The sequence below is a fragment of the Pan troglodytes genome, chromosome 22 (assembly GCF_028858775.2).
Source record: "Pan troglodytes isolate AG18354 chromosome 22, NHGRI_mPanTro3-v2.0_pri, whole genome shotgun sequence".
Taxonomy (NCBI): Eukaryota; Metazoa; Chordata; class Mammalia; order Primates; family Hominidae; genus Pan; species Pan troglodytes.
The window spans coordinates 32,608,637-32,634,930 of record NC_072420.2 but is presented as its reverse complement, the minus strand read 5'-3'; the positions used below and the strand labels follow the sequence as shown (position 1 = coordinate 32,634,930).

The 26,294-nt window shown below is 47.2% G+C and overlaps 1 protein-coding gene across 3 annotated transcripts in view; it reads right to left on the bottom strand.

Moving 5' to 3' along the window:
- Positions 1-26,294, bottom strand: part of HUNK (hormonally up-regulated Neu-associated kinase) — a 135,772-nt gene that overhangs the window by 78,245 nt on the left and 31,233 nt on the right. For all 3 annotated transcript variants that reach the window (XM_016938406.4, XM_009440335.5, NM_001071822.1), the window contains 1 exon segment: positions 404-696. In XM_016938406.4, coding sequence (XP_016793895.2) covers positions 404-609 — 206 coding nt within the window. In that variant the 5' untranslated portion in view covers positions 610-696.

Here is a 26,294-nt window from a genome sequence, read left to right as displayed (position 1 = left end):
TTTGGGTGTGGCTGAGGAGGGTGGATCATTTGAGGTCAGGAGTTTGAGACCAGCCTGGGCAACATGGTGAAACCCCGTCTCTACTAAAAATACAAAAAAGTTAGCCAGGCGTTGTGGCAGGTGCCTGTAATCCCAGCTACTTGGGTGGCTGAGGCAGGAGAATCGCTTGAACCCACAAGGCGGAGGTTGCAGTGAGCCATGACTGCGCCATTGCACTCCAGCCTGGGCAACAAGAACAAAACTCAGTCTCAAAAAAATAAACAAATAAATAAAATAAAAATATAGACAAATTGTAAAACAGGCTCTAATTGCTCAGCCTTTCTCAGAGGCTCAGAGGGTGCCATAGCCCAGTGCCACCCACGGAGCACACAGTCAGCGATCACCAGCGTGGCCTGGCCCTTACCTGTGGACCACCCCGGCCCGGTGCAGGTGTTCTACAGCAGAGATGAGCTGTCGGATGTATCTGCGGGCTTCGGACTCCTCCAGCCGCTTCTTCTCGTAGATCTTGTGCATCAGGTTGCCCCCAGGGCACAGCTCCATGACCAGGTAGTAGCTGTTTTCCGTTTCTAAAATATCAAGGAGCTGAGTGATATTGGGGTGGCGGATCATCTGCTGGATCTGACCCTCTCGCCGCAGGTTTTTGGTGACATAGGTGTCCTTTTTGGCTCTCTTCTTATCGATGACTTTTATGGCCACCTAAGGAGAAAACAAGAACATGCCTGTTATCAGACATTACAGACAATAGCGATGCCTTGGCTACTCACAGGAACCCAAGAAAAATGCTAGCTATGTCTCTGCAGAGGAGAAACACCTTATCTAAAACAGCATCAACAGAAAATATATATATACACATTTATATTTATGCATATACCACACACACACACACACACATAGGTATAACATTAGGAAAAATCAAAAGGTCCAATTATTAAGGAAGACAATGGAATTTACCTAAGAAAACCTGAATGGCTGTCTGGAAGGCACAGTGCAGGATTAATGTCAAATTTATTTTTCTACAGGATGGGAAGATGAAATAACAATTTCTCTTCCAGCAAAGGGCTTGTCCCAGTCCCCCTCAGGACTCACCATCATCTCCCTCCAGGTCTGAGGACCCCCAGCCACTTCAGAAACAGCTAAATCTGCCCCCAATCTTAGTTCCAAGGCATGGTTGGGGGACACTGCCCAAAGATGCAGCACCCCTAGCCTTGCCCGCCCCCGCTCCGCCCTGCCCTGTGCACACCCTCAAGCCTCAGGGTCTACCTCCTTCCCCTGATGAATTGCCTCCTAGGGAAACTCGGCCCCCACTGTCAGGACCCAACCTTTGTTGTTACTCAGGATCACATTTCTACTACCCCTAGGAAGCTCCTCCTGGGCCATTGCCCCTACAATCAACTTGTCATAAGACGTAGGGTGGGAGGGAGGGAAGAACAGAAGGAAGGATGGAGAAACAGAGGGAAGGGAAGATTGTCTATTCCACCCAAATCCGCATCTGTCCCCTGTCCTCTTTCCTTTAGGGGAAGTCACCTCTCCATTGTATTCACCCTTTTCCTTCCCTTCCCTCCCTCCCTCCCTCCCTCGCTTCCTTCCTTCCTTCTTTCCTTCCTTCCTTCCTCCCTCCCTTCCTCCCTCCTTCCCTCTCTCCCTCCCCTTCCTCTTTCCTTCCTTCCTTTCTTTCTTCTTCTCTCTCTCTCTTTTTCTCTTTCTTTCTTTCTTGACAGAGTCTCTCTGTTGCCCAGGCTGGAGTACATGGTGCAATCATGGCTCACTGAAGCCTCAAACTCCTGGGCTTAAGTGATCCTCCCACCTCAGCCTCCCAGGAGCTGGGACTATAAGCACACACCACCACGGCTGGCTAATTTTTTTCTTTTTGTAGAGACGGATCTCCCCATGTGGCCCAGGCTGGTCTTGAACTCCTGGCTTCCAGTGATTCTCCTCGTCAGCCTCCCAAAGCACCGGTGTCAAAGGCGTGAGTCACCACGCCGGCTGCCCTGTTCCTTCTTTTGTCTTCACTCCCCTCTCTAATGTGATCAGCCACTGAGGTCAACACATGATGTCAATGTCTTCTTCCAGCTGTCTCGCCACCTGTCCTTCCTCTCTGTTCCCCTACACCACCCGCCTGGTTCATTCCAACCACTGCCCCAGTGCCCAGATGCCCTGTCATGAACTGAGACATGAGCATCCCAGGAACACCTTCATACACAGCTATGGAGCCTCCGGGTGCAGGATGAAGTCAGTGGACCTTCCATTTCTTGTTATTTCTCTTTTTTGTAATTACATTTTGTACCTGTTTGACAACGCACTCAATATGCATTATATGCAATATGCCATACACAGAGGTACAAGTACAGAAATAAAAAATAAGTAAATAAATACAGATGAATACATGTTTTCAGTGAGGGGCTCAAATATTATTTTGTGGACATAGTTCATGATAAAGAAAAAAACAGAAGTCTGAGATCCAATGTACAGCATGGTGACCAGGCTTAACAATAATGTATTGCACACTTGAAAACTGCTAAGAGGCCGGGCGTGGTGGCTCGTGCCTGTAATCCCAACACTTTGGGAGGCCGAGGCAGGTGAATTACTTGAGGTCAGGAGTTCAAGACCAGCCCGGCCAACATGGTGAAACCCTGTCTCTACTAAAAACACAAAAATTAGACGGGCGTGGTGGTGGATGCCTGGAATCCCAGCTACTCGGGAGGCTTAGGCAGGAGAATCGCTTGAACCCAGGAGGTAGAAGTTGCAGTGAGCCAAGATTGTGCCATTGCACTCCAGACTGGGCAACAAGAACAAAACTCCGTCTCAAAAAAAAAGAAAGAAAACTGCTAAGAGGCTGGGCACGGTGGCTTGTGCCTGTAATCCCAGCACTTTGGGAGGCCAAGGCGGGTGGATCACTTGAGGTCAGGGGTTCGAGACCAGTCTGGCCAACATGGCGAAACCCTGTCTCTACTAAAAATATAAAAATTAGCTGGGTGTGGTGGTGGACACCTGGAATCCCAGCTACTCAGGAGGCTGAGGCAGGAGAATCGCTTGAACCTGGGAGGTAGAGGTTGCAGTGAGCAGAGATTGTGCCATTGCACTCCAGCCTGGGCGACAAGAACAAAACTCCATCTCAAAAAAAAAGAAAGAAAATTGCTGAGAGATATTTTTAATGTTCTCAAGACACACACAAAACTGATAATCCTGTCAGGTAATGGACATGTCCATGAGCTTGACCATGGTAACCACTTCACAACGTGCTCACTCATCAAAGCCCCACCCTGCATACTATAAGCACACGCGGTTATCTGTCAGTTAAACCTCAATGAAGCTGAAGAAAACCTTAAAAAACAAAAAGAAAACAAACAAGGGAAAAAGTCCAAACTAAAGGCAAACTTTAAATTAAACAAAATAGTGAACGAATCAATAAAAGTCTGGCCACCCCCAGCGTGGACTAAGGCATGGATGTCACCTCTTCTTGAGGCTCCTCCTGGCCTCTTGAATTCATTCTACACTCTGCCTCCAAATCAGCGGGTCTAGAACTCTGACTTCTTGCAGAAGCTCTTGAGGTCTCACTGCTGCCTATGGGAGCACCCAAGCATCTTCTCCATCAGCCCCACCACCACCCGGTCCCAACTCCTCCCAGCTCTCCCTCCTGGCATGTCTTGTCACTCCCTGGGACATGCATTCTATCACTCTCCAGGTACTCCAGCCACCCCCTTCCCCCACTCAAGCCCCCAACCCCAGGTCCTTCAGAGGCTAACCTCCCTACCGGAGAGACTCCCCTGCACCTTCTTTCCCTACGTCCCTATACAACAAACAGCATCTGCAGTAAGATGTAAGTCATGGCTTAATGCAGGGACCACTCCCTCTTCACGACACACAGCACTTCATAAACAGCAAGTGACTAATAGTGACTAACCAATGGAATCACCAAAGCAAAGCAAAGCAAAGATGGCTATAAACAGCATAATGTATTATCTCCTCTATAGAGCAGTGTCTCCTTTTTTTTTTTTTTTTTTTTTTGAGATGGAGTCTCGCTCTGTGGCCCAGGCTGGAATGCAGTGGCACAATCTTGGCGGCTCTCTGCAACCTCTGCCTCCTGGGTTCAAGCAATTCTCCTGCCTCAGCCTCCTGAGTAGCTGGGATTACAGGCACCCGCCACCACATCCAGCTAATTTTTGTATTTTTAGTAGAGACAGGGTTTGGCCATGTTGGCCAGGCTAGTCTCAAACTCCTGGCCTCAAGTGATCCGCCCACCTTGGCCTCCCAAAGTGCGGGGATTATAGGAATGAGCCACCGTGCCCAGCCCAGAGTCTCATTTTAATAGGGAGGTTCAGGCCCTTAATCCAAAGATGGGAGTAACAAAGAGTCAATCAGCCCCCAAGGGGACCAGACAGGCTAGAAGAGCCCCTGCCGTCCACACCTCACAGCACGGGGCCTGCACTACCTCAAGTCAGCTCGGGCTGATGCTCTCAGCCCCCAGGAGGTAAAGTTACACTCTGGCTGTGTCTGGACCCAAGTAGTTCAAGGGATGCTAAACTAACAGCTTTGTTAACCGTTACCCTCCAAAAACACATAGACACACACATATTTCATATCCATCCTCTTGGGGAGATGGAGAAAAAAGAATGCTGAAAAGTACAATTAGGCATTGTCTTTGCTCCACTCCGTGTGGCAGTATTTAAAAAATTACACCCTCTGGCAATGAAATTCTTACAAGTACCATAAACAAACAAGTCTAAAGGCCCAGCAGTAATACAACCTGCCTTTTTAACAGAGTATACAATTATAGTTAAGATACCTTATTGAGCTCTTCAATTGCCTGTACCAGGTTGAATAATGGTAATCTCTGGATCATGTGACTTTATTTGGAAAAAGGGTCTTTGCAGAAGTTCTTAAGTGAAGAATTCTGAGATGAGATTAGCCTAGATTACCTGGGTAGGCCCTAAATGTCCTCATAAGTGTCCTTATAAAATAGAGAAAGAAGGAGTTTTCACACAAATAAGCAGAGGGGGCAGCCACAGGAGGAAGGAGGCAGACGTTGGGGTGAGGGGCCACAAGCCAAGGAATGTTGGCTGCCACTGGAAGCCAGAAGAGGCAGGGAAGGATCCTCCCCTAGAGTCTCTGGAGGGAGCGTGGCCCTGCCAATACTTTTTAAGACTTCTGGCCTCCAGAACTGTGAGAGAATCAATTTGTTACTTTAAGCCACCAGAGTGGTAATTTGTTATAGCAGCCACAAGGAACAAATAGCTTCCCTGAAAAAATAAGAAAGGAATCTATCTGATGCCCTTTGGGATGCATTTCCATGCATGGAGAGACCCTCCTTGGCAGTGGGGAATGATGCCACCTTTCACCGGCAGCCTCTCTCCTCCTCACTCTAGCCCTTCAGTGTAGTCTCAGGAGCCTCTGACAATTCCTGGTTGACTCCACCGTCCCCTCTGCTCCTGCACGTCCATGAGACCCACGGAGAGCAGAGTCTTCACGAACTCCCTCTCAGGCTCCACTCCCAGGGCTGAACCAGCCCATATCAGGGTTTTGCACCTCCATGAGCTATGTCAAAATAGGACCCTATGAAGCTCCATAATTGGTTAGCAAGTGTCTACACTGCAGACCACTCTGAACAGAAAGGACAGCCCAGGTGGCTCTTTCCATGAATCTAGACCTCATTATCACAGCCGTACGATTACAGTCATCCTAACAATTAGTGTTGGTTCCCACATGCCAGGCTTAAGGGTGCAGGCTAGGCTTTTCTTTAGGCAGTTCTTCCTGTATCTTCCAACTTCTGTGCAAATGCAGTATTTCCAAGCACTTCTCCCCACTCTCTCACTTCTTGCTCTTTCTCTAGCCCATCCTCCTCCCTTTCCTGAAGGTGAAAGGACAAGGCAATGAGGTGATCTATGGTGCTGGGGAAAACCCCCTGGAAACCCCATCCAGCCCCTCATCCTCATACCACTCAGTCCAGCCCCTCCTCCTCATACCGCTCAGTCCAGCCCCTCAACCTCATACCGCTCAGTCCAGCCCCTCCTCCTACCGCTCAGTCCAGCCCCTCCTCCTCATACCGCTCAGTCCAGCCCCTCAACCTCATACCACTCAGTCCAGCCCCTCATCCTCATACCACTCAGTCCAGCCCAGGCCTTGGGCTGTCGTACCAAGGCCTTCCGTGAAGCAGGCCCAGTGTGGTAAGTCGAAAAATGGCCTCCCAAAGATAGGCCCACATCCTAATCCCTGGAACCTGAAAATGTCATCTTTAGGGGGATGGGACTCTGCAGACATGATGAAGTTAATGGTCTTCAGATGGGGAGGCTGTCTTGGATTAACTGGGTGAGTCCTAAATGCCATCAAAAATGTCTTTAAAAGACGGAGGGGATCAGATGGATAAGCAGAGAAGAAAGCAAAGTGAAGACGGAGACAAGAGAATAACGTGGCCACAAGCCCAGGAGATGCCGGCAGCCACCAGGGGCTGGGAGAAGCAAAGTCCAAGTCTCCCCTTGGGTCTCTGGAGGAAGCGTGGCCCTACTGACACCTTGATCTCCAATGAGACTGATTTTGGACTTCCAGCCTCCAGACTGTGAGGGAATCACTTTCTGTTGTTTTAAGCCACCAAGTTTGTGTTCATTTGTTACAGCAGCTGCAGGAAACTAACAACCCTGGTGTGTGCCCTACCATCATCTGACACCTTGATTCCCAAGTTCTGCCAGTCAAGGGTCCCTCCATGAAAACCCTGAGCCCTTAAGCTACCTCACCTTGGAGGAGGTTTCCTATTAAGCTCCCTCTCAATTTTCAAATACCAGCTCATTACCAGCTTGTTTTCATCCACCCCCTGACTTACAAGCTCCATGTTGATAATACTGAAATGGAATGCCGTTCTTGATTACACAAAACCATTTAATTGACTTCATCTATAACAACTGAAATGGGGAAAAAAATGAATGGGAAATTAAGGAAAAGTCAATCAGTGATCAGCAAAGGGAGACATCTAATTCAATTTGACAGTAATCAGAGGTTTGCAGGCAAAACAAAGCTAACACTGACTCTAACTGGGTAAAGCCTAATGCAATAATGGATCTCTAGCTGCAAAATAAACTACTTGAGTCGGGAGAGTTTTACAGAGTGAAATTAAATCTCTGCTATCAAATGGCAGTAAAATAAGCAAGTTTAGCATATTCCAGGCAACAGGAGTGATAGCACCACACCAATCAATGGCTCTTACCAACGCTGCAGGTTCCCCGATTCACTTAAGGATGAGGCCCCCAGCCAATGCCGCCAGGGAACTCCCAATTCAGTCCAGGGGTGTGTGTGTGTGTGTGTGTGTGTGTGTGTGTGTGTGTGTGTTTGGGAATGGGAGTTTCAGGAGGGTATCTAAGCCTGGATGTCATCATGAGCACAAGAAAAACAACTTTCTGTCAAAGATCAGTAAAACCGAGGCTCATCAACAGATCCAAGCTGCAAGCCTTTTCAAAATTTTACAAAGGAATCAGTTTTCCAAAGATTTCCCCCATATTTCCAAGAAGATTAGTAGCAAAGTCCTGCAGTGGTGGAAAATTAGTAGAAAGAGAAGAGCACAGTTCCAATATATGACAGTTGAAAGAGATTATTCATCAACTTCTTTTATTAATTAAGAAATAGCAGCTTGTGCAACATGGCGAAACCTCATTTCACAAAAATTAACCAGGCGTGGTGGCTCGTGCCAGTAGTCCCAGCTGCTCGGGAGGCTGAGGTGAGAGGATCGCTTGAGTCTGGGAGTTCCAGGCTGCAGTGACCGATGACCTCACCACTGCACTCAAGCCTGGGCGACAGAGTGAGACCCTGTCTCAGAAAAAGGAAAAACAGAAAGCATTTCTCACAACACGGTAACTCCACCCTCCTCCTTCCCTGCCAAACAAACACCACCAATCAATGATGATGGATAAAATCAGCAAACCACTTTTAAATAAATAGCTAAGCTCATAAGAAAGCAATGGAAATCCCCCAAGGCCAAAAAATCACTAGCAGCAGCTACAGAGATAACGAAATACAAGATGCAGGAGAGACAGAAAGAGAGGAAACCCGGCCGGGTGTGGTGGCTCACACCTGTCACCCCAGCACTTTGGGAGGCTGAGGCTGGTGATAACTTGAGGTCAGGAGTTCGAGATCAGCCTGGGCAACATGGTGAAACCCCATCTCTACTAAAAATACAAAAATTATCTGGGCATGGTGGTGCACGCCTGTAGTCCCAGCTACTTGGGAGGCTGAGGCAGGAGAATCACTTGAACCTGGGAGGCAGAGCCTGCAGTGAGCCAAGAAAGCTCCATTGCACTCCAGCCTGGGTGACAGAGCAAGACTCCATCTCAGAAAAAAAAAAAAAAAAAAAAGAAAGAAAGAAAAGAAAAGAAAGAGAGAGGAAACCTTAAGGAAGGAGAGGAAGAGGAGGAAGAGTTTGCCCTGCACGAAAGGGAAGCACTGCTCTCCCCAACACAGGACAGGAGGAAGAGGCCATGTGTGTGGATCCCAACCCATCAGGAGAGAGGTCACTTGCTAACTGCCAAGGAATTCATGCTTGACGGCCTTTGTTAGGTATTAGGAGAAAAAATCCGATGTAGAATTTTACTTAGAATAAGCGATGCTCAAAATCACCCAGGCCCAGTAATGCACCCGGTAATGACACACACTTCCATCTACCAATAGTCCCTAAGATAATGTACATAAAGAAAGCACTTAGGGCCGGGCACAATGGCTCACACCTGTAATCCCAGCACTTTGGGAGGCCGAGGCGGGCGGATCACGAGGCCAGCAGATCAAGACCATCCTGGCTAACACAGTGAAACCCCATCTCTACTAAAAATACAAAAAATTAGCCGGGCATGGTGGTGGGCATCTGTAGTCCCAGCTACTCGGGAGGCTGAGGCAGGAGAATGGCGTGAACCCGGGAGGCGGAGCTTGCAGTGAGCCGAGATCGCGCCACTGCACTCCAGCCTGGGCGACAGAGCAAGACTCCGTCTCAAAAAAAAAAAAAAAAAAAAAGAAAGCACTTAGTACAATGTCTGGCACATACGAAGTGCTCCTTAAATTGATGCTGTTATTATCATTACCAATTTACTTTCAATGAATCAACCCATAGAGAGGGTGAATAAGCACTCAAGCTCAGTTCAGCTAAGGAAAACAATATGCATTTCCTTGACCGGTGGCTTCAGCATATTAAAAAAGAAGGCTGAACTCTATCTCAGGGTTTTCAACTCTCTGGAATAGAGTAGCTTTTAAATCCCAAGGCAGTGACTTCCTATCAGGCGAGTCTCTCATCTTCTTTAAATATTGACTTAGCTGAGACTGTCTACATAGGATCAGAGTTAACAGGATTTTAAATTCATCCCTTCCTCCTGTATCACCCTTCACTGCCTTTAAAATTCATTACTCTGAAACACATCAAGTATTGATGTATCCAATCTCCAAAATGAGAAGTCAGATGTAAAATGGATCTTCTGTACGACTGAGAGGAAGAAAAATAAAAATACTAATCAAAGAGACTCCTCTTTAATATCACAGAAATATACATATGTTTTACACATTATACAATGTGCTGTATTTTAGAAAGTTCATAGCCTTTCCTTAATCAAAGCACTTTTACACCATGTTTTAAATAATCAAAACGCACAGGGAATGGGGAAGCCCTGATCAACTGAGTTTTCTTTTCACATGGAAATTATCCCCAAAAAAGCTTTCTTCCCAGAACACTTTGGTTTCTTAATGAATACTGTATACTAAACTCAAATGAATCTTTCCTTCTTCAACAAACATTTATTAAACACCTAAAATATACCTGCCAGTGTTCTAGGTATAAGTGTATGCAGGTTGGACACCTCTAATCTCTAACCTGAAAACCCAAAATCCAACATGTTCCAAAATCTGAAACTTGTTAAGCATCAACACGACACCTATAGAAAATAATCACTGGAGTATTTGGAATGAAGGGTGCTCCACTGGGTACAAAGCAAATATAAAAAAAAAAAAAATCCCAAATCTAAAACACTTCTGGTCCCAAGCAGATAAGGGATAATTAACCTGTACTATAAAAGAGTCTTGGATCTTTAGGTCCATTTGTCGGGGAGGGGAGGATAATTCAGATTCTTTGTCATGGTTCAAGATTGCCATCTGCAATAGACTGAATTGCGTATGTTGAAGCCCTAACCCCCAACGTGACTGTATTTAAAGAGAGAGACTTTAAAGAGGTTATTAACGTTAAATGAGGTCATTAGAGTGGGGCTCTAATCCACTAGGACCGATGTCCTTATAAGAAGGAGAAGAGACACCAGAACTCTCTCTGTCTCTGAGCCTGCACAGAAAGGTCATGTGAGGACACAGAGAGAAGGCAGTCATCTAGAAGCCAAGGGGAGAGCCTTGGGAGAAACCAACCCCGCTGGCACCTTGATCTCGGACTTCCAGACTCCAGGACTGTGAAACATGAATTTCTGTTGTTTTAAGCCACCCACTCCATGGTATTTTGTTGTGGCAGCCTGAGCAGGCTAATAGACCATCTGAGCATCCTACAATTCTACGGGATTCCCTGCAGAAGAGTAAAAATGTAAGAACAAAGGGCTAGCATTCATTCACTGCGGGCTAGGGCCGGGTCTTTTTTTTTGTTTTTTGTTTTTTTTTTGAGACAGAGTTTCACTCTTGTTGCCCAGGTTGGAGTACAATGGCGAGATCTCAGCTCACTGCAATCTCCACCTCCTGGGTTCAAGCGATTCTCCTGCCTCAGCCTTCCCGAGTAGCCGGGATTACAGGCATGAGCCACCATGCCCGGCTAATCTTGTATTTTTAGTAGAGACAGGGTTTCTCCATGTTGGTCAGGCTGGTCTTGAACTCCTGACCACAGGTGATCCGCCCGCCTTGGCCTCCCAAAGTGCTGGGATTACAGGCGTGAGCCACTGCACCCGGCCTAGGGCCAGGTCTTACAGTTCCTCTTCCACTCTCCTCCTGCCTTCCCCAGTCTGGGGACGTCACAGCAACAGCAGCTGGGCACACAGGCTCTGAAGCTGCAAACCCTGGCTCTGAGAGCATTCATCAGAGTCCTCAATAAGTGGTGGTCAGTAGGCTCTGCGTGTTTGGTTCAGAGGAGTGGGTAGACACGGAAGCCCAGACAGCCCCTGCCCCGGACTGCCACTCCCACTACTCCCTGTGACTACCTCACCAGGGTCCCCGGCACCCGGAGGCTACTCTCCCTGCTGACCTCTCACACCCTGCTTGCCCTCCCAGGTCCCACACCTCCTGCTTCTCCCCCTGTAGCCTCCCTGAGGTTCTATCCCAGGCCTTCCTCTGCTGGGGAGGCACGCGTCCACCCCTCCACTTCCAGCACGCTCATGACTGTCCATCTGCCCATGAGTGCCAATGCCTGTCCTGCTCACACCTCTTCCTGAGCTCTGACGTGCCTCTGGCCATCTCCACCTGGATAATCTGTGGGCCTCCGAGCCTGTCACCTCCCCCGGCCCCATCTCCTCTCTGGGGATCCCAGCTCAGCCTACAGTAACCATCCACAGGTGGCCCTACTGTAACATCCTCCTCCAGCCACCCTGCCCCTATTCCCACACCTCATTCATCACCAAGAGTCTGTCACCTCCACCTTGGACAATTTCCCTCCCCTTCCCCTTCCTTCCTGTACTCCCCTGCTGCAGCCCCATCATCATCCCTCGGGCAGAGTTGGGCCTCCCTGCTAATCTCTCTGCCTCCTGTCTCCCACCCCCACCCAGCCCGGCCTGGAATTCCCTCCCACACACTCTTGGCCAGGTCAACCCCAATTCCCACCCGCCACTGGCCTCAGGTTACAGTTTGCTTCCCCATCCAGACTGGCTGGGGTCACTCCGGGCCTCTCCAGCTGTCACACCCATCACACACACGCTTAGCTGCTATGATACCCTCCACTGTACTTTCCACGAAAGTAGGAATGATGTCTGACCTCCCAGCACCCTAGGACAGTGCTGGGCTCATGGGAGCAAGGGAAAGAGGGAATCAATGAATAAATGAATGCATGTGTGGAAAATCCCACCAGGGCACTACAGGAGGTCAGTATAAGTTCTTGGTCATCTCTACTACTGCCTTGGGAAATCCCACGACTTCAGCCCTCAGATTTCCCAATTACAATGTAGGCAGACCAGTGCCTTCCCTTCAAACATTAAAATCATTTAAATCAAATATGAGTGCTATCTGTGGACACCGTTTCAGCTTGTGTGCGATCGTGATGCAGAGAGTCCACAGACCTCTGTGTGAGAAATGTCCCCCAGGCAGATGGCTTGAGCCCAGGAGTTCCAAACCAGTCTGGGCCACACAGTGAAACCCCGTCTCTACCAAACAAATACAAAAACTTAGCCAGCCGTGGTGGTGCAGGCCTGTGTTCCCAGCTCCTTGAGAGGCTGACGTGGGAAAAGGGCTTGACCCTGGGAGGTTGACGCTGCAGTGAGCCGTGATCACACCACTGCACTCCAGCCTGGGAGACAGAGTGAGGCCCTATCTCGAACAAAAAAAGAGAAATGTCCCCTTCTCAGAGAGGCTTCCCCAACCAGCCTAATTACAACTGTACCCCTCTCCTCCCCAGACCGAGGCATTCACAATCTCCTAACCCTATTTTCCCCCGTAACTCACTAGGCTACAATAGGTTTTCCTTCGTCACCACAAGAAATTCTCCCATCTCCAGACCCCTGCTGGGATCAGCCCTTTTGGCTCCTTCTTACCCTTTTTCAAGGCCAGGCCCATTCTTTTCCTAGAACACTTTCAGAACCCCCTTCCAGGCACCAAACCCTCGGTCATTTCAAAAATGACTGAACCTGGCGTGTCCAGTGTCCAGCACCGCATCAGGAACCTGGAAGGAGCTCCATCAGCATGCCCCGGATAACAACAGGGACAGCATGGACCTGGAAAGAAGATGGGGAGGGAGGAACGGTGGGGGAAGGACAGATGCATGGCCACGGCCAACCCCAATCGCAGGTGTTTCTTCCAGATTCCAATTTGGGGTAGACAGCAGCCATACAACTGACGCCAAATGCCAATGCTAGAAAGTAGGTACGAGGAGACCGAGCAGCTCTGGGAAAGTCCCAACAGAAACAGAAATTTAGGATCCGCGCTGAGCCCAAGGCAGTGGACTATCATCCCTGCTTGCCGTCCAGCCTTTCCTGCTGCAGAAAATGGTTTCTCATTTCCTAAAAGTGTGACTAAGAATTGGGGACAGGACATGGGGAGAAGGGGTGGTGGGGAGACCTCACAGGCGCAGCATTACAGCAGGCGATCCATGACAGAAGGACCCTCATTCTTCACCACCAGCCCCCACATGCCCCCCTAAAATTCCTGACATGCCAATGTCTAATTCTGGGTGGTCCCCTTGGTAGGCACCCCATCTCTCTCCCAAACTTGTCTGAGCTGTCACCTTCTCCAGAGCAGCGAATCTAGAGGGACAGGAAGGCTACCCAAAAGTGAGGACCATGAAAACACACCCAGGCTCCCCGTGGCTCCCAAAGGAAAGAATCCACGTCATGAGGATGCCTGCGCCACTCCCATCAGGCAGCCCACGGCTCCCTCGGCTTGACCCGCCTCCTCGTTGTTCCTCAGCAGCAGAAACGGGTGTTCCCTCCTGGGGACCTTGGCCACATAGCACTCCCGCAACCTCTAAGATCCTGCTGAAATGTCAGCTCTCAGAGAAGCTTCCCTGACTCACCCACTTATAACCACATCATCTGGAGCTCACAACCCCTGTGCCCCGAGGCTATTTGTTCCATAGCACTTATCACCTCTGAAGTCCCACAGAACTGAGTGAGCATGGAATCTGCCTGACGCTTAGAAGCCCCAGAAGGGAAGAGATGGTCCCGCACTGACATGCTTACCACATCCAGAACAGCGCCCGCACACAGGCGGCGCTCAATGAGTATTTCTTGAATGAATGAATCCACGTGCAGTTGGAAGAAGAAGAATCTATTAACTATTTCAGAATCTGTTATGGGCTAAGTCGTGTCCTCCCCCAAAATTCCAGCCCCAATGTGATTGTACAGTTGACCTTCCATGGGTTCCAACCTCAGATCAGAAATGTTGGGGAAAATAATTCACAAAGTTCCAATAGGCAAAACTTGAATTTGCCGCATGCCAAGTGCTAAGTTGAATCCACGTGAATGAAGTGATGTGTAGGCATTGCATTAGGTATTCTAAGTAAGGTGGGGATGATTTAAAATATACAGGAGGATATGTATAGGATATATGCAAATATGACACTATTTGTTATCAGGAACTTGAGCATCCTTGGACTCTGGTATCAGAAGGAGATCCTGCCCAGCACTTTGGGAGGCAGAGGCAGGCAGATCACCTGAGGTTGGGAGTTCGAGACCAGCCTGGCTAACATGGCAAAACCCCGTTTCTATTAAAAATACAAAAATTAGTCAGGCGTGGTGGCGCATGCCTGTAATCCCAGCTACTTGGGAGGCTGAGGCACGACAATCACTTGAACCTGGGAGGCAGAGGTTGCGGTGAGCCGAGATCGCGCCATTGTACTCCAATCTGAGTGATGGAGTGAGACTCAGTCTCAAAAAAAAAAAAAAAAAAAAAAGGATATCCTGAAACCAATCCCTGCAGATACAGAAAGATGGCTGTATTTGGAAACAGGGCCTTTAAACAGGGAAATAAGGTTAAATGAGGACATGAGGGTGATGCCCTAATCCAACAGGACTGGTGTCTTGATACGGAGAGAGAGACACCAGGGATGAGAATACAGAGGATGTCTGTGTGAAGACACAGTGGGAGGGCAGCCTTCAGTCAGCCAAGGAGAGGAGGCCTCAGGAGAAACCAAACCTACTGACCCCTTGATCTCAGGCTTCCAGCCTGCAGAACTCAGACAAAATCAATGTCTGTTGTTGAAGGCCCCCCAGGTCTGTGTTATTTACTGTACTAGCCCCAGCAAACCAAAGCAGAACCTTTATGAAACCTTTATGATGGTTATTAGTAATAACAGAATGGCTTGCTTTGTAAATCTCATCATAAAAATTCAAACCTGGTTGACAGCACTGGAGGAAATGATTTGGGCAGGGTGGGCAAAGGGAAAGCCCCCAGAGCAATGAAGGAAATGACGAGGGCCTGAGGGCTGAGGGCTCCCGGCTCCCGGCTCCCGGCTCCCGGCTCCCGGCTCCAGCCCAAGCCTGAATTCCGCATAAAAGGGCTGAAAACTGTGGTGATTAGCATGACCCAGTGGGGAGTTTTGAAAATAAATTGGTTTCACACCATCTTCCAAAGAAACGATGTGTGTAAATGCATCCGAGTGGAACGTGCTCCTGTGTGGACAATACTTATTTAACAGAAAGCAGAAAATATCCTTTGCTGGCTTTATAATTAATTTCAGTGTTGCTCCGATTTGCAGAGAAACGATGCTAGACAGCAAACACACACATCCCTGTCTTTTACAGGGGCCCATTAATTGCTGCTATTTATGTAGCAGGGCTCAACTGCCTCTGACCCCTGGCTCCCCACTGGCCACCCTTCTGCTGCTGAGCTAAAATTTGCCTTTTTGTAAATGAGGGAAAAAGTTTCCTTCCCCAGTTTAAACAACAAAGCTCATTAGGACTGATCTTGGCGATGCTAACAGAACCAGGTGCTGGGCAAAGGCAAAAAGCAAGACTAAGGAAAAAACAATGTCAGCTCCCAACGCAGGGCTGGGAAACCCCCCCACGCCCACCCAGGGGCGTTCTGAAGCCACTTTCCCGGGGATCCTCTGCGCCTGGGCTCCAGCCCCAATTCAGTAAGCAGATCACCCTGGAAACGTATCCTGCTGGTGAGAGACTAGAAACTGGTTCCTGCAAGAGGAATGCAAAACGGAGAATTTTGAGATAGCAAGGTAGAATTGCTGGGCTGTACAGACAACGGTGGGGCTTGTGCAATTGCTGGAATTCTTATCAGAAGGCTGCTACTTAGTTAAAATATGTGTTCTTCCTTTGTCCAAGATGCATTTATTATCCACAAGGATAAAATTAACCCTCAGTCCCTCCGGAGTGCTGCCCACTTACAGTGCACAAAACTCGGGAATCTTAAGGGGAGATGAGTATTGTTAAAACAGGTAATGCTAGCATCCTGTCTCTTTGGTTTGGAAAAGTGTCAAAAGGGCCCAGTTTACAAGTTTTTTGAGACCGTGTGTGATTCATCTTGGTATGCCCCAAAATGTTTAACTCCTGAAACACAACTGATAAATATATTGGCAAAAAAACCCCTGAACACCCAATGGTCTTAAATCCTCAGACACTCCCATTCCCCAGTAGCCCTGTCTGTTCCCAGTCTCTTCCAACTCTGCCCCATTTTTAATCATCCAGAGTGTAACTCCGCAACAACAGAGAGGAAGCCTCAAATGACATAATCTAAAAGCAAACAGATCCACGGGATCCAAAAAACAATGGGCTGGTTATGCACGATCACCCCTCGCCAGCCATGACGGGGAACTTGCTGAGAATCCCGGCTGGACACCCCGACGTGGTGGGCAGCCTGCACCCCACTCTCCCTCCCTGCCTTTCAAAAGTCACACATTCACAACCGTTCCTCCTCGCCGAGGCCTGCCTTCTCCCCACCTGTTGCCCGACCGGTTCATCCCCTTTCCCCTTCCCCTCCCCTACGATGGATTGCCAAGTCTCCTCCGAAAGGTTCCTTCCTGGCCACCACCCTGCTCTGGCCAGCCTCCTTACAGGCCCCTAGCACTCCCCCACCCTCCCGGCTTTCAGCACTTTCTCGCGCTGAGGCTCCACAGTCTTCTTTCTAAAGACAGTTACGGTCATCGTCTAAATAAAGTCCAGATTCCTCGATGAGAAGTTGAAAGTCCTTCATGATCTGCTGCCAGCACGCCCCCACTCCCACCCACACCTCCCTCACCACTTTTTTTTTTTCTTGGAACAAAGTTTATTTTGACTAGCTTACATTCTATCAATTTTTGTTTAGCCCAATTGCCTATGGTCAAATAAAATTTTCATTCTTTAAATGCTTTTACACAATAGTCATAGTGAGACACATACTCCTTAAGTTTTTGTTCATTTAAAAAAATTTTTTTTATTGCGGTAAAAACACCTAAATAAAAGTTACTGTCCTCACCATTTTTTTTTTCTTTTGAGATGGAGACTCGCTCTGTCACCCAGGCTGGAGTGCAATGGTGCGATCTCAGCTCACTGCAACCTCCGTCTCCCGGGTTCAAGTGATCCTCCCACCTCAGCCTCCCTAGTAGCTGGGACTACAGGTGCCCACCACCACGCCTGGCTAATTTTTGTATTTTTAGTAGAGACAAGGTTTCTCCATGTTGGCCAGGCTGGTCTCAAACTCCTGACCTCAAGTGATCCGCCTGCCTCGGCCTCCCAGAGTGCTGGGATTACAGGTGTGAGCCAGCACGCCCGGCCCATCCTCACCACTTTTAAGTGCACAGATCAGAGGTGTGAAATATGTTCACGTGGTTGTGACTCCTCTCTACTTTTTATATCTTCCAGGTATGCCCCGTGCTGGCTCCCTGCTTCTCACATGTCCAACTCATCAATGGTCCCCATCTGGGCACTATCACTCTTGGTTCAACCGGTACCTCTGAGCAATCTCAGAATGGCACAAGAGAATCCACAGGAGACATCCTCGCCTCAGCCACATGTCCAGTGCCATCCAACCAAGATCTATAAGCCACATAAGTCATGTTACATTTCCTAGTAGCCACAGTACATAAAAGGACACAGGTGAAATTAACTAACACTCTATTTCCTATAACCCCATTTATCTAAAATATTATCATCTCAGCATGTGACCAATATTTTGAAATTCTTAAGGAGATATTTTGCATTTTTTTTTCATACTATGACGTTTTGAGATCTGGTGTGTGTTTTACAATTGGAGCACATCTCAGTTAGGACAAAGCACATTTTTTTTGTTTGTTTGTTTTTGAGATGGAGTTTCACTGTTGTTGCCCAGGCTGGAGTGCAATGACGAGATCTCAGCTCACTTCAACCTCTGCCTCCCAAGAAAGAAATTCTCCTGCATCAGCCTCCCAAGTAGCTGGGATTACAGGTGCCTGCCACCATGCCAGGCTAATTTTTCTATTTTTAGTAGAGCCGGAGTTTCACCATGTTGGCCAGGCTGGTCTCGAACTCCTGACCTCAGGTGATCCACCCACCTTGGCCTCCCAAAGTGCTGGGATTACAGGTGTGAGCCACCACACCAGGCCAGACCAGGCACATTTCAAGTGTTCAACAGCTACATGTGGTGAGAGGCAACTGTATGGGACAGGGAAGTTCTGGCTGTCTGGCTTTGGGCAAACCACACACCCTCTGAGCCCACGGACCAGCTGACTGCCTGCCTGAGACCTAGCACTCAAAACACAAAGTCTGGGCCAGGTGCAGTGGCTTACACCTGTAATCCCAGCACTTTAGGAGGCTAAGGTAGGCGGATCGCTTGAGCCCAGGAGTTCGAGACCAGCCTAGGCAACATGGTGAAGCTCCATCTCTACAAAAAATACAAACATTAGCCATTTATGATGGCACACATCTGTGGTCCCAGCTACTTGGGAGGCTGAGGCAGGAGCCTGAGCCCGGGAGGCAGAGGTTGCAGTGAGCCGAGATCGTGCCACTGCATTCCAGCCTGGGCGACAGAGCGAGATTCTCTCTCAAAAACAGTTAAACAAACAACAACGGCAACCACAAAATCTGGAGAATGAAGGAAGGAAGGAAGAAATGCTCTGTTTTCTCATCTGCAAAGTGCATATGAGATTACCAGTCACCCACATTTGTAATGAGAATTAAATCATGCCTTTTGGAACCCAGCTGAGGTCAGAGTCCCAGCACTGAGAAATCCTAGGCAAAAAACTTAACCTCGGTATGCCTCCGACTATTCATCAGTAAGCCGGGGATAATAATGGTGGCCAAGGTAAATAATGGAAAGTGCTTGCACATAGTGACCATCCATTAATTGTAGCTAAAACTGAGCCAACAATAATAACAACACAGTGGAATTAAGATATAGCTAATAGATGCAGATGATGCTAAGGGGAAATATCAAAGCAAGCCAGTGCATGGCAGGGGCAGGGGTGCAAAAACCCAGGGGAGGGAGAGACACAGCAGCTCCAGGAAAAAAAAAAAATTAAAATAACAGTCGTACACTAAACTGAACACAGGAATCCTTATCACAGCTCCTCCCAGCCCCAGGCCCGCTAGTGACCCATTCACAGGAGGTCCTCAATAAACCTCTGCAGATGGCTTCTCTATGCTATGAGAACACGAGGCTTCCTTCCTCCCCCACTAAATTACACACTAAACATCGGGGCTAGCCCCCATGCCTGTGTTCATGAGAAAGGGAAAAGTAGGTCTTTTTTCCACTCTGCCCTGATTTATTCATGTGCGTTTATGGTGTCAGTCTGTACAAAGCAGAATTTGTGTTCCTGCAATGACTCCATAAATCCTCCTGGCCTCCCTGCACTGGCTGGGAATAATGAATGCTCTGCTTCCACTGACAGCAGATAATGGCTCTCAGGAAGGGCCAGGAATCCATAAGCAGATAACAGGGAGCTCAGTGGGAGGTGGGCGCAGGTTTGCACACACGTGTGCGCATGGTGGAAAGAACGACATGGAGATCATAAGATGCCAGCCTTGACTCCTTTTTCTTTTTCAATACATTTTGCTCTTTCAACCATTTTAATTACTATCTCCCAGTGTGTTTGTTTGCTAGGGCTGTCACAACAAAGTATCACAGACTGTGTGGCTTACTGTCTCACAATTTTGAAAGGATACAAGTCTGAGATCAAGGTGTGAGCAGGACTGGTTACTTGTGGAGCCTCTCTCCTAGGCTTGTAGGTGGCTTTAAAAAGTAACAGGTGAAATTAACTAATAATCTATTTCCTATTACCCCATTTATCATCTCCTTGTGTCTTCATGCGGTCTTCCCTATGTGTCCGTGTCCAAATTTCCTCTTCTTATAAAGACACCAATTAGATTGGATCGAGGCCCACCCACAGGACCTCACTTTAACTCAACTACCTCTTTTTTTTTTTTAGACACAGTCTCACTCTGTTGCCCAGGCTGGAGTGCAGTGGTGCAATCTTGGCTCACTGCAACCTCTGCCTCCCGGGTTCAAGCAATTCTCCCGTCTCAGCCTCCCGAGTAGCTGGGATTACAGGTGTGCACCACCGCGCTGGCTACTATTTTTAGTACAGACAGGGTTTGAGGCCAGGCTGGTCTCAAACTCCTGACCTCAGGTGATCCGTTCACCTTGGCCTCCCAAAGTGCTAGGATTACAGGCATGAGCCACCACATCTCGCTCAACTATCTGTTTAAAGACTATCTCCAAATCGAATCACATTCTATGGTACTAGGAGTTAAGGCTTCAACATGTGAATTTGGGGGTGGGACAAAATTCAGCCCATAACACCAGTAAAATTTATCACGAATTCTAGAACTAAGGAAAAAAGAAATAGATCTAAAACAGGGAAGACCCACAGAAACTCTGGAGAGGAAGCAACATGACTCAAGGAAACGCCGACAATCCCAAGACATCTCCAAGCAAACCTGATACTTTGAGTTCCTTTTCTCTCTGTCGCATGTTTTCCCAGCTTATGACTTTCTAAATACTATTTTAAGCTACTAACTTTTCTGCAAATAAGCCTATCGTTGGCATCTTTGGAGACATCTCTACTTCTTGCTTATCTTTGCAAAAAGAGGTCACCATCTTTTTATTTGCATTAGTCACCTTGGATTTTCATTTTCTCAGCTGCTTTCAGTGAGGCATAAAGTTTAGGAAACATCAGATAAATGTAGTTTCTACTCTTTACCATTTGTTCAACCATTTAAAGTTTAGCAACATGTAAACAGAGACAGAAGGGGCCCGAAGAGTAGACCCAAAAAGATTTCCTGAAGCAAAATACATGTCGAGATCTCCTGGGATTTCAATATTTGAACATAAAAGGCCAATCTTTTGTGGTGAATAGCCATGATTTGTATACTAGATGGAGAACCGAGACTAATTGCTTAGCTTACAGGAAAAGGGGAACTCAAAATACCTCCATGAAGAGGTACTTAAACTCTTGCAGTAACTGTAACTATTGGATGAGAAATTCACAGCTACCCCCAAGTAGGCTATTTCTTTAGTTGATTTTGTTTAGTTTTCTTAAACAGCATCGCGACTGAAGAGTAAAATCATCTAAATCAGCTATCAGAAGACACAAAGAAGAAACTAATGACTTTCAACCAATACTGTTGATCCCATTAGATACAACCTGAGGATGTTTTAGAAAAACTAACTTAAAACATTCCTCTTACTTTCTCCAAAATCTTCTGGGTCTCATCTTGTGAACATGCAGAAATAGCACAGTCCTTTTGAAACTGTGATCACTGAAGGAACAATTGGGGGTTTTACTTTTGTTTCCGTTAACGGAGGGGTAAATTTTATTTAATAGAGGTTTGGGGACTTGCCTAGAGTCACACAGACAATTCCAAGACTGAAACACAAACATTTCTGTTCTATCCAGGACACTAACTTTCAAAATTCTTTTAAAATATAGACTTCTTATTCATCATTTAGTCAACCGCCTAGCTGTGAAGGTAATTTTTTTTTGGCAAGAGTAAATTAATCTGTGTGGCCAAGAATGAAAATTATTTTCAACTCCACAGTATTTTTAGTACCTAGCAACATTTTTTACTATTCCAATGACTAAAAAGTAACTAATGAAACAATATGAAATATACACACGCAGCACCATGAATATTTATATAGTCAAGTTCAATAAAAGAATTATTTCTAGAGAGCAGAATATCATCGACTTCAAAGGGATGTTTTCCACTTACAAGAACTAATCATTATGAAAATACATTTTAAATTCTGAGATATCTTTTTTGATTTGTCGTGGAGGGGTAGCTGTGATTGGATATTATTCTCAGTTTATGATTTTCTATCCCACTGGGCCCCATGCTCTGAATTTGGGTCAAGCATCAGTTATCCATTGCTTTCATCAACATTAATGGAGCTTTGTTATGTTAAAATCATGTTAGAAAGAGTTTAATGTGGCTTTCATCGAATCAAGATTTATTGGTTGCAAATTCCACCTCTCTCCCGCACCAAGGAAAAAAAAAGTAAAATTAGACACTTTGATCATGATCACATTTTCAAAAGTGGATCAGTAGTGTTAATCTCACTATATTAAACACATTTTATCATTACATAAAGAAAAGATTAATAGTGTGAGAGCTTATAATTAAGCAGCACACAGGGTGGATCTCCATGGTCTAGAACATCAATAAATAAATGTAGGCAACTGTCTGATTAACTTAAGCTTAGTAAATATTCCAAGTGGCTGGGAGATCCATTTAGTGGCCTAAATTAACTAGTTTAGCTGTCAATAAGCATGCAATTGATGAGCTCTTTGGACAATCGCCATTTCTCTGTAAATTTCATGGTGTGAAAACAAAAAGGCATAGGTGTGGACCACAGTCAGGAAGCCATATAAACCTCCAACTGGGACTAGTTTCATTGAATAAGCACTTGACAAGCAAGACCCTGCAAAACACTGCACATGCTTCATGTAACTCCCACAAGCCCTACGAGGAAGAAGATGCCATTATTTCCCCTTTTTACAGAGGGGAAACTTTTGGTTCACACAGATTAAGAAACTTGGCTACGGCTGGGCGCGGTGGCTCACACCTGTAATCCCAGCTCTTTGGGAGGCCAAGGCAGGCGGATCACCTGAGGTCGGGAGTTCGAGACCAGCCTGACCAACATGGAGAAACCCCATCTCTACTAAACATACAAAATTAGCCAGGCATGGTGGCGCATGCCTGGAATCCCAGCTACTCAGGAGGCTGAGGCAGGAGAATCACTTGAACCTGGGAGGCGGAGGTTGCGGTGAGCCGAGATCGTGCCATTGCACTCCAGCCTGGGCAACAAAAGCAAAACTCTATCTCAAAAAAAAAAAAAAAATAGAAACTTGCCCACAGGCTGTCCAGCTGGGACATGGTCAGGCATGGATGTGACTCTCAACCGACAGCTAAGTAGCCCCTTGCCATCTAGAGGGGTGGTTTGACCTGGTTGAGGCCTGAGCTGGGCCTCAAATAACCCAGTGGGTTATTTGATCATTGTGAACACCTAAATCAGGTAGTAGTTCACTGTGACCAAAGAAAAACAAAAACATCTTACTCTCCAAATTTGTCACTTTAAAAGCATAATTCCCATATCTCTACACCACGGACATCCTCGCAAGACAACCTAGGCTCTCTTAGCATACAGAAGTAGCCTTACTACACCTGAGCATCATAGTTTCGTTTGCAGAGGGAGAAACAGTATAGGTGAGAAACAGAACAGGTGAGCTACAAGTTTAAACATTAGCTAAATACAGATGTGACTGGCCCTGGGTCCTTAACTTTGAGACTTCAAAGCTCCCTCTGAGGCGGCCTGCCAATCTCTGTGGCCTGTCAAGCAGAGGTGACACAGGCTGCCTGCTCAGCCCAAGCTCATCACTCCTGCCACCAAGCCAAGGCCTCCACATCAGAGAACTCCTGGCAATGCATTAAAAGCCAGGTGTACAAACCAGGAGTTGCTTTCCCAGGGCCTAGAGGGGGACAGTACAGGTGAAGATGGTCACACCCTTCTACTCACCACTGAGGGTGTATCTCTACCCTCTGCAAACTTCAGTGACCAACCAAGTCGCCCAGCAGACACACCCCAGACTCTACAGAAGAACTCAAGCTGAGAACCTGCTATGTGTTTGTTATGTGTCCCCCAACAAATTTCATGCTGAAATCCTAACCCCCAGCAGCTCAGAAGGTGACCTTGTTTGGAAATCAGGTCATTGCAGATGTAATTAATTAAGACGACATTATTTGTGTGTACCCTAATCCAATATGACTGGCGTCCTTATAAAAAGGGGAAATTTGGACACAGAGACACACAGAGAATGCCATGGGAAGGCTGGAGTAGCGCTGCCAGTAGCCACGGAAGTGCCAGAAGCTGGGAGAGGGGCCTGGAAGAGACCCTTCCCCAAAGCCCTCAGAGGGTGCAACTTGATTTTGAACTTCCGGCTCCTTCTGGCTTACCGTGAGACAGTTTCCGTTGTTCTAAGGTCTGTGGACACTTTGTCATGGCAGCCCCAGAAAACGAATGCAGTACTCAAGGGCTACAGGCATCTGATCCATACTGAAACCACCCTGGGAAATTCTTCCCAACCACTCCGTGTCCAGTCCATCAGAAAGTTAAACAATAAACACGATAAACCCAAGGCTGACTCTGGATAAAGGCTTACTTCCAGAGTACTGATTAACTCAGGTATCACTGCACGCGCAGGGCTCTGTAGTAGAGTGCTGTTGTTAAGAGAGCCAGACTCAAAGAGGAGACCTTTGGACCATGACAAAACCTCAGAATTGTAGCCAGAGCTTCCACATGGAGACCTGCATTCTACCGAGTCTGTCAAAGTACCCACTATTTGTGAAAAATCATGACGAGCACAGTAGAGTGTGTGTGTGTGTGTGTGTGTGTTTCAGTAACTAAGACCTGGTTCTAGCCTAAATAATCCTGCAACCTGGGAGGCAGCTACCACATGCTTGCTTGTGCTCAAGATGTTGCATAGAGTAAGAGAGGCGACATGGAGACAGAACAAAGAGCAGGGAGAAACTACCTCCAGCTGGGCAGAGGAGGGCAGGCTCCACGAAGAACTAACGTGGCATTTCAGTGGGGCTGGAAGGAGCTAGGAGGGTGGGCCTGGAGAGTTTGTGGACTCATTAGAGTTCATTTCTAGGCAATTAGGATGGATTATGCTGTGAGGAACAGGGGATGGGGAGAATGAACGAGGATTAAACTAGACTGTGTCAAAGGGACTCAGTAGGAGATAAAAATCAAAAAGCAGCCAGAGGCTGGGAGCAGTGGCTCATGCCTGTAATCCCAGCACTTTGGGAGGCCGAGGAGGGTGGATCACTTGAGGTCAGGAGTTCAAGACCAGCCTGGCCAACATAGTGAAACTCCGTCTCCATTTAAAAAGAAATTAGCTAGGCGTGGTGATAGGCACCTGTAATCCCAGCTACGTGGGAGGCTGAGGCAGGGGAATTGCTGGAACCTGAGAGGCAGAGGTTGTAGTGAGCCGAGACCGCACCACTGCACTCCAGCCTGGGCGACAAGAGTGAAACTCTGTCTAAAAAAAAAAACACACAGCAGCCAGAGGTGTAACTTACAGGAGCTGAATAACCCAAAAGGGACTGAGAAGATGGAGGAACCAAGATGGTGCTGAGCAGGAGTAGCAGGGAATGAAGAAGAGGCAGACTGGTCAGTGGCAAAGGCAACGAGTTTGGTTTAGAACACATTATAGGTTAAATTGGGTTTCCCATAAAGATACATTGAAGTCCTAACCACTAGTACCTCGGAATGTGACCTTATTTGAAGATGGGGTCATTGCAGATGTAATTAGTCAAGATAAGATCACAGTGGAGTAGGATGGGTCCCTAATCCCATAGTGCTGGTGTCTTTACAAGAAGAGGAAACACAGACACACACACACAGCAAAGGTCACGCGAATTTGCAGGCAGAGACTGGAGTGAGGCATCTATAAGCCAAAGCAGGCCAAAGACTGCAGGCAACTACCAGAGCTAGGAAGAAAAGAAGATTCTCCTCCCCTACAGCATTCAGGGAGAGCATGGCTCTGCCAACGCCTTGATTTCATACTTCTGGCCTCCAGAACTGAGAGATAATAAATTTCTGTTGTTTGACGCTACCCAGTTTATGGTACTTTGTTATGGCAGCCCAGGAAACTAATAGAGAACACAAAAAGGGAAGATCTAAGTAAAATCAGTGCAGCAGGAAGTCGTTGCCAGCCTCGACTTGTTACATCATTTCCTCCATGGCACCAAGTGCAGAATGAGCTTTTCCCCTTTTATACTCATAAACCTACCGAGAACAAGGGAACAGGGTGGGAACTTAAGAGCAGCTTATCATCATTCAGTTTCCACGATAACATACATTACAAGTGTTTGTAACGTTAAACCATAAAAGAGAATAAGCTCACAGATGGTATTCCTTAAGAGGAGCCTAACAAACTATTTAGGCATATTGATCGGATGCTTTGTGGATATTAAAAGCTTTGCTTTCATATCAGTCTTCTAGCATCAATAGACACTGCCCTTTCTCTCAAACTTCTCAAACTCGTTCCAAGCAGAGCTGGCCTGACATTAATCATCCTCTCTCCTTACACTTCCAGAAGCTTGGACCCCACTCCTGCCCTGTTCCACCCCACTCCGCAACAAAGCTCAATGCAGGGCCTCTCCATAGGGGTGACCAAAAGACGGGAGAGTCCTCCAGGGTCGAGAAGAAAAGTGAGCTGAAAAAGGCACATTCAGTCCACC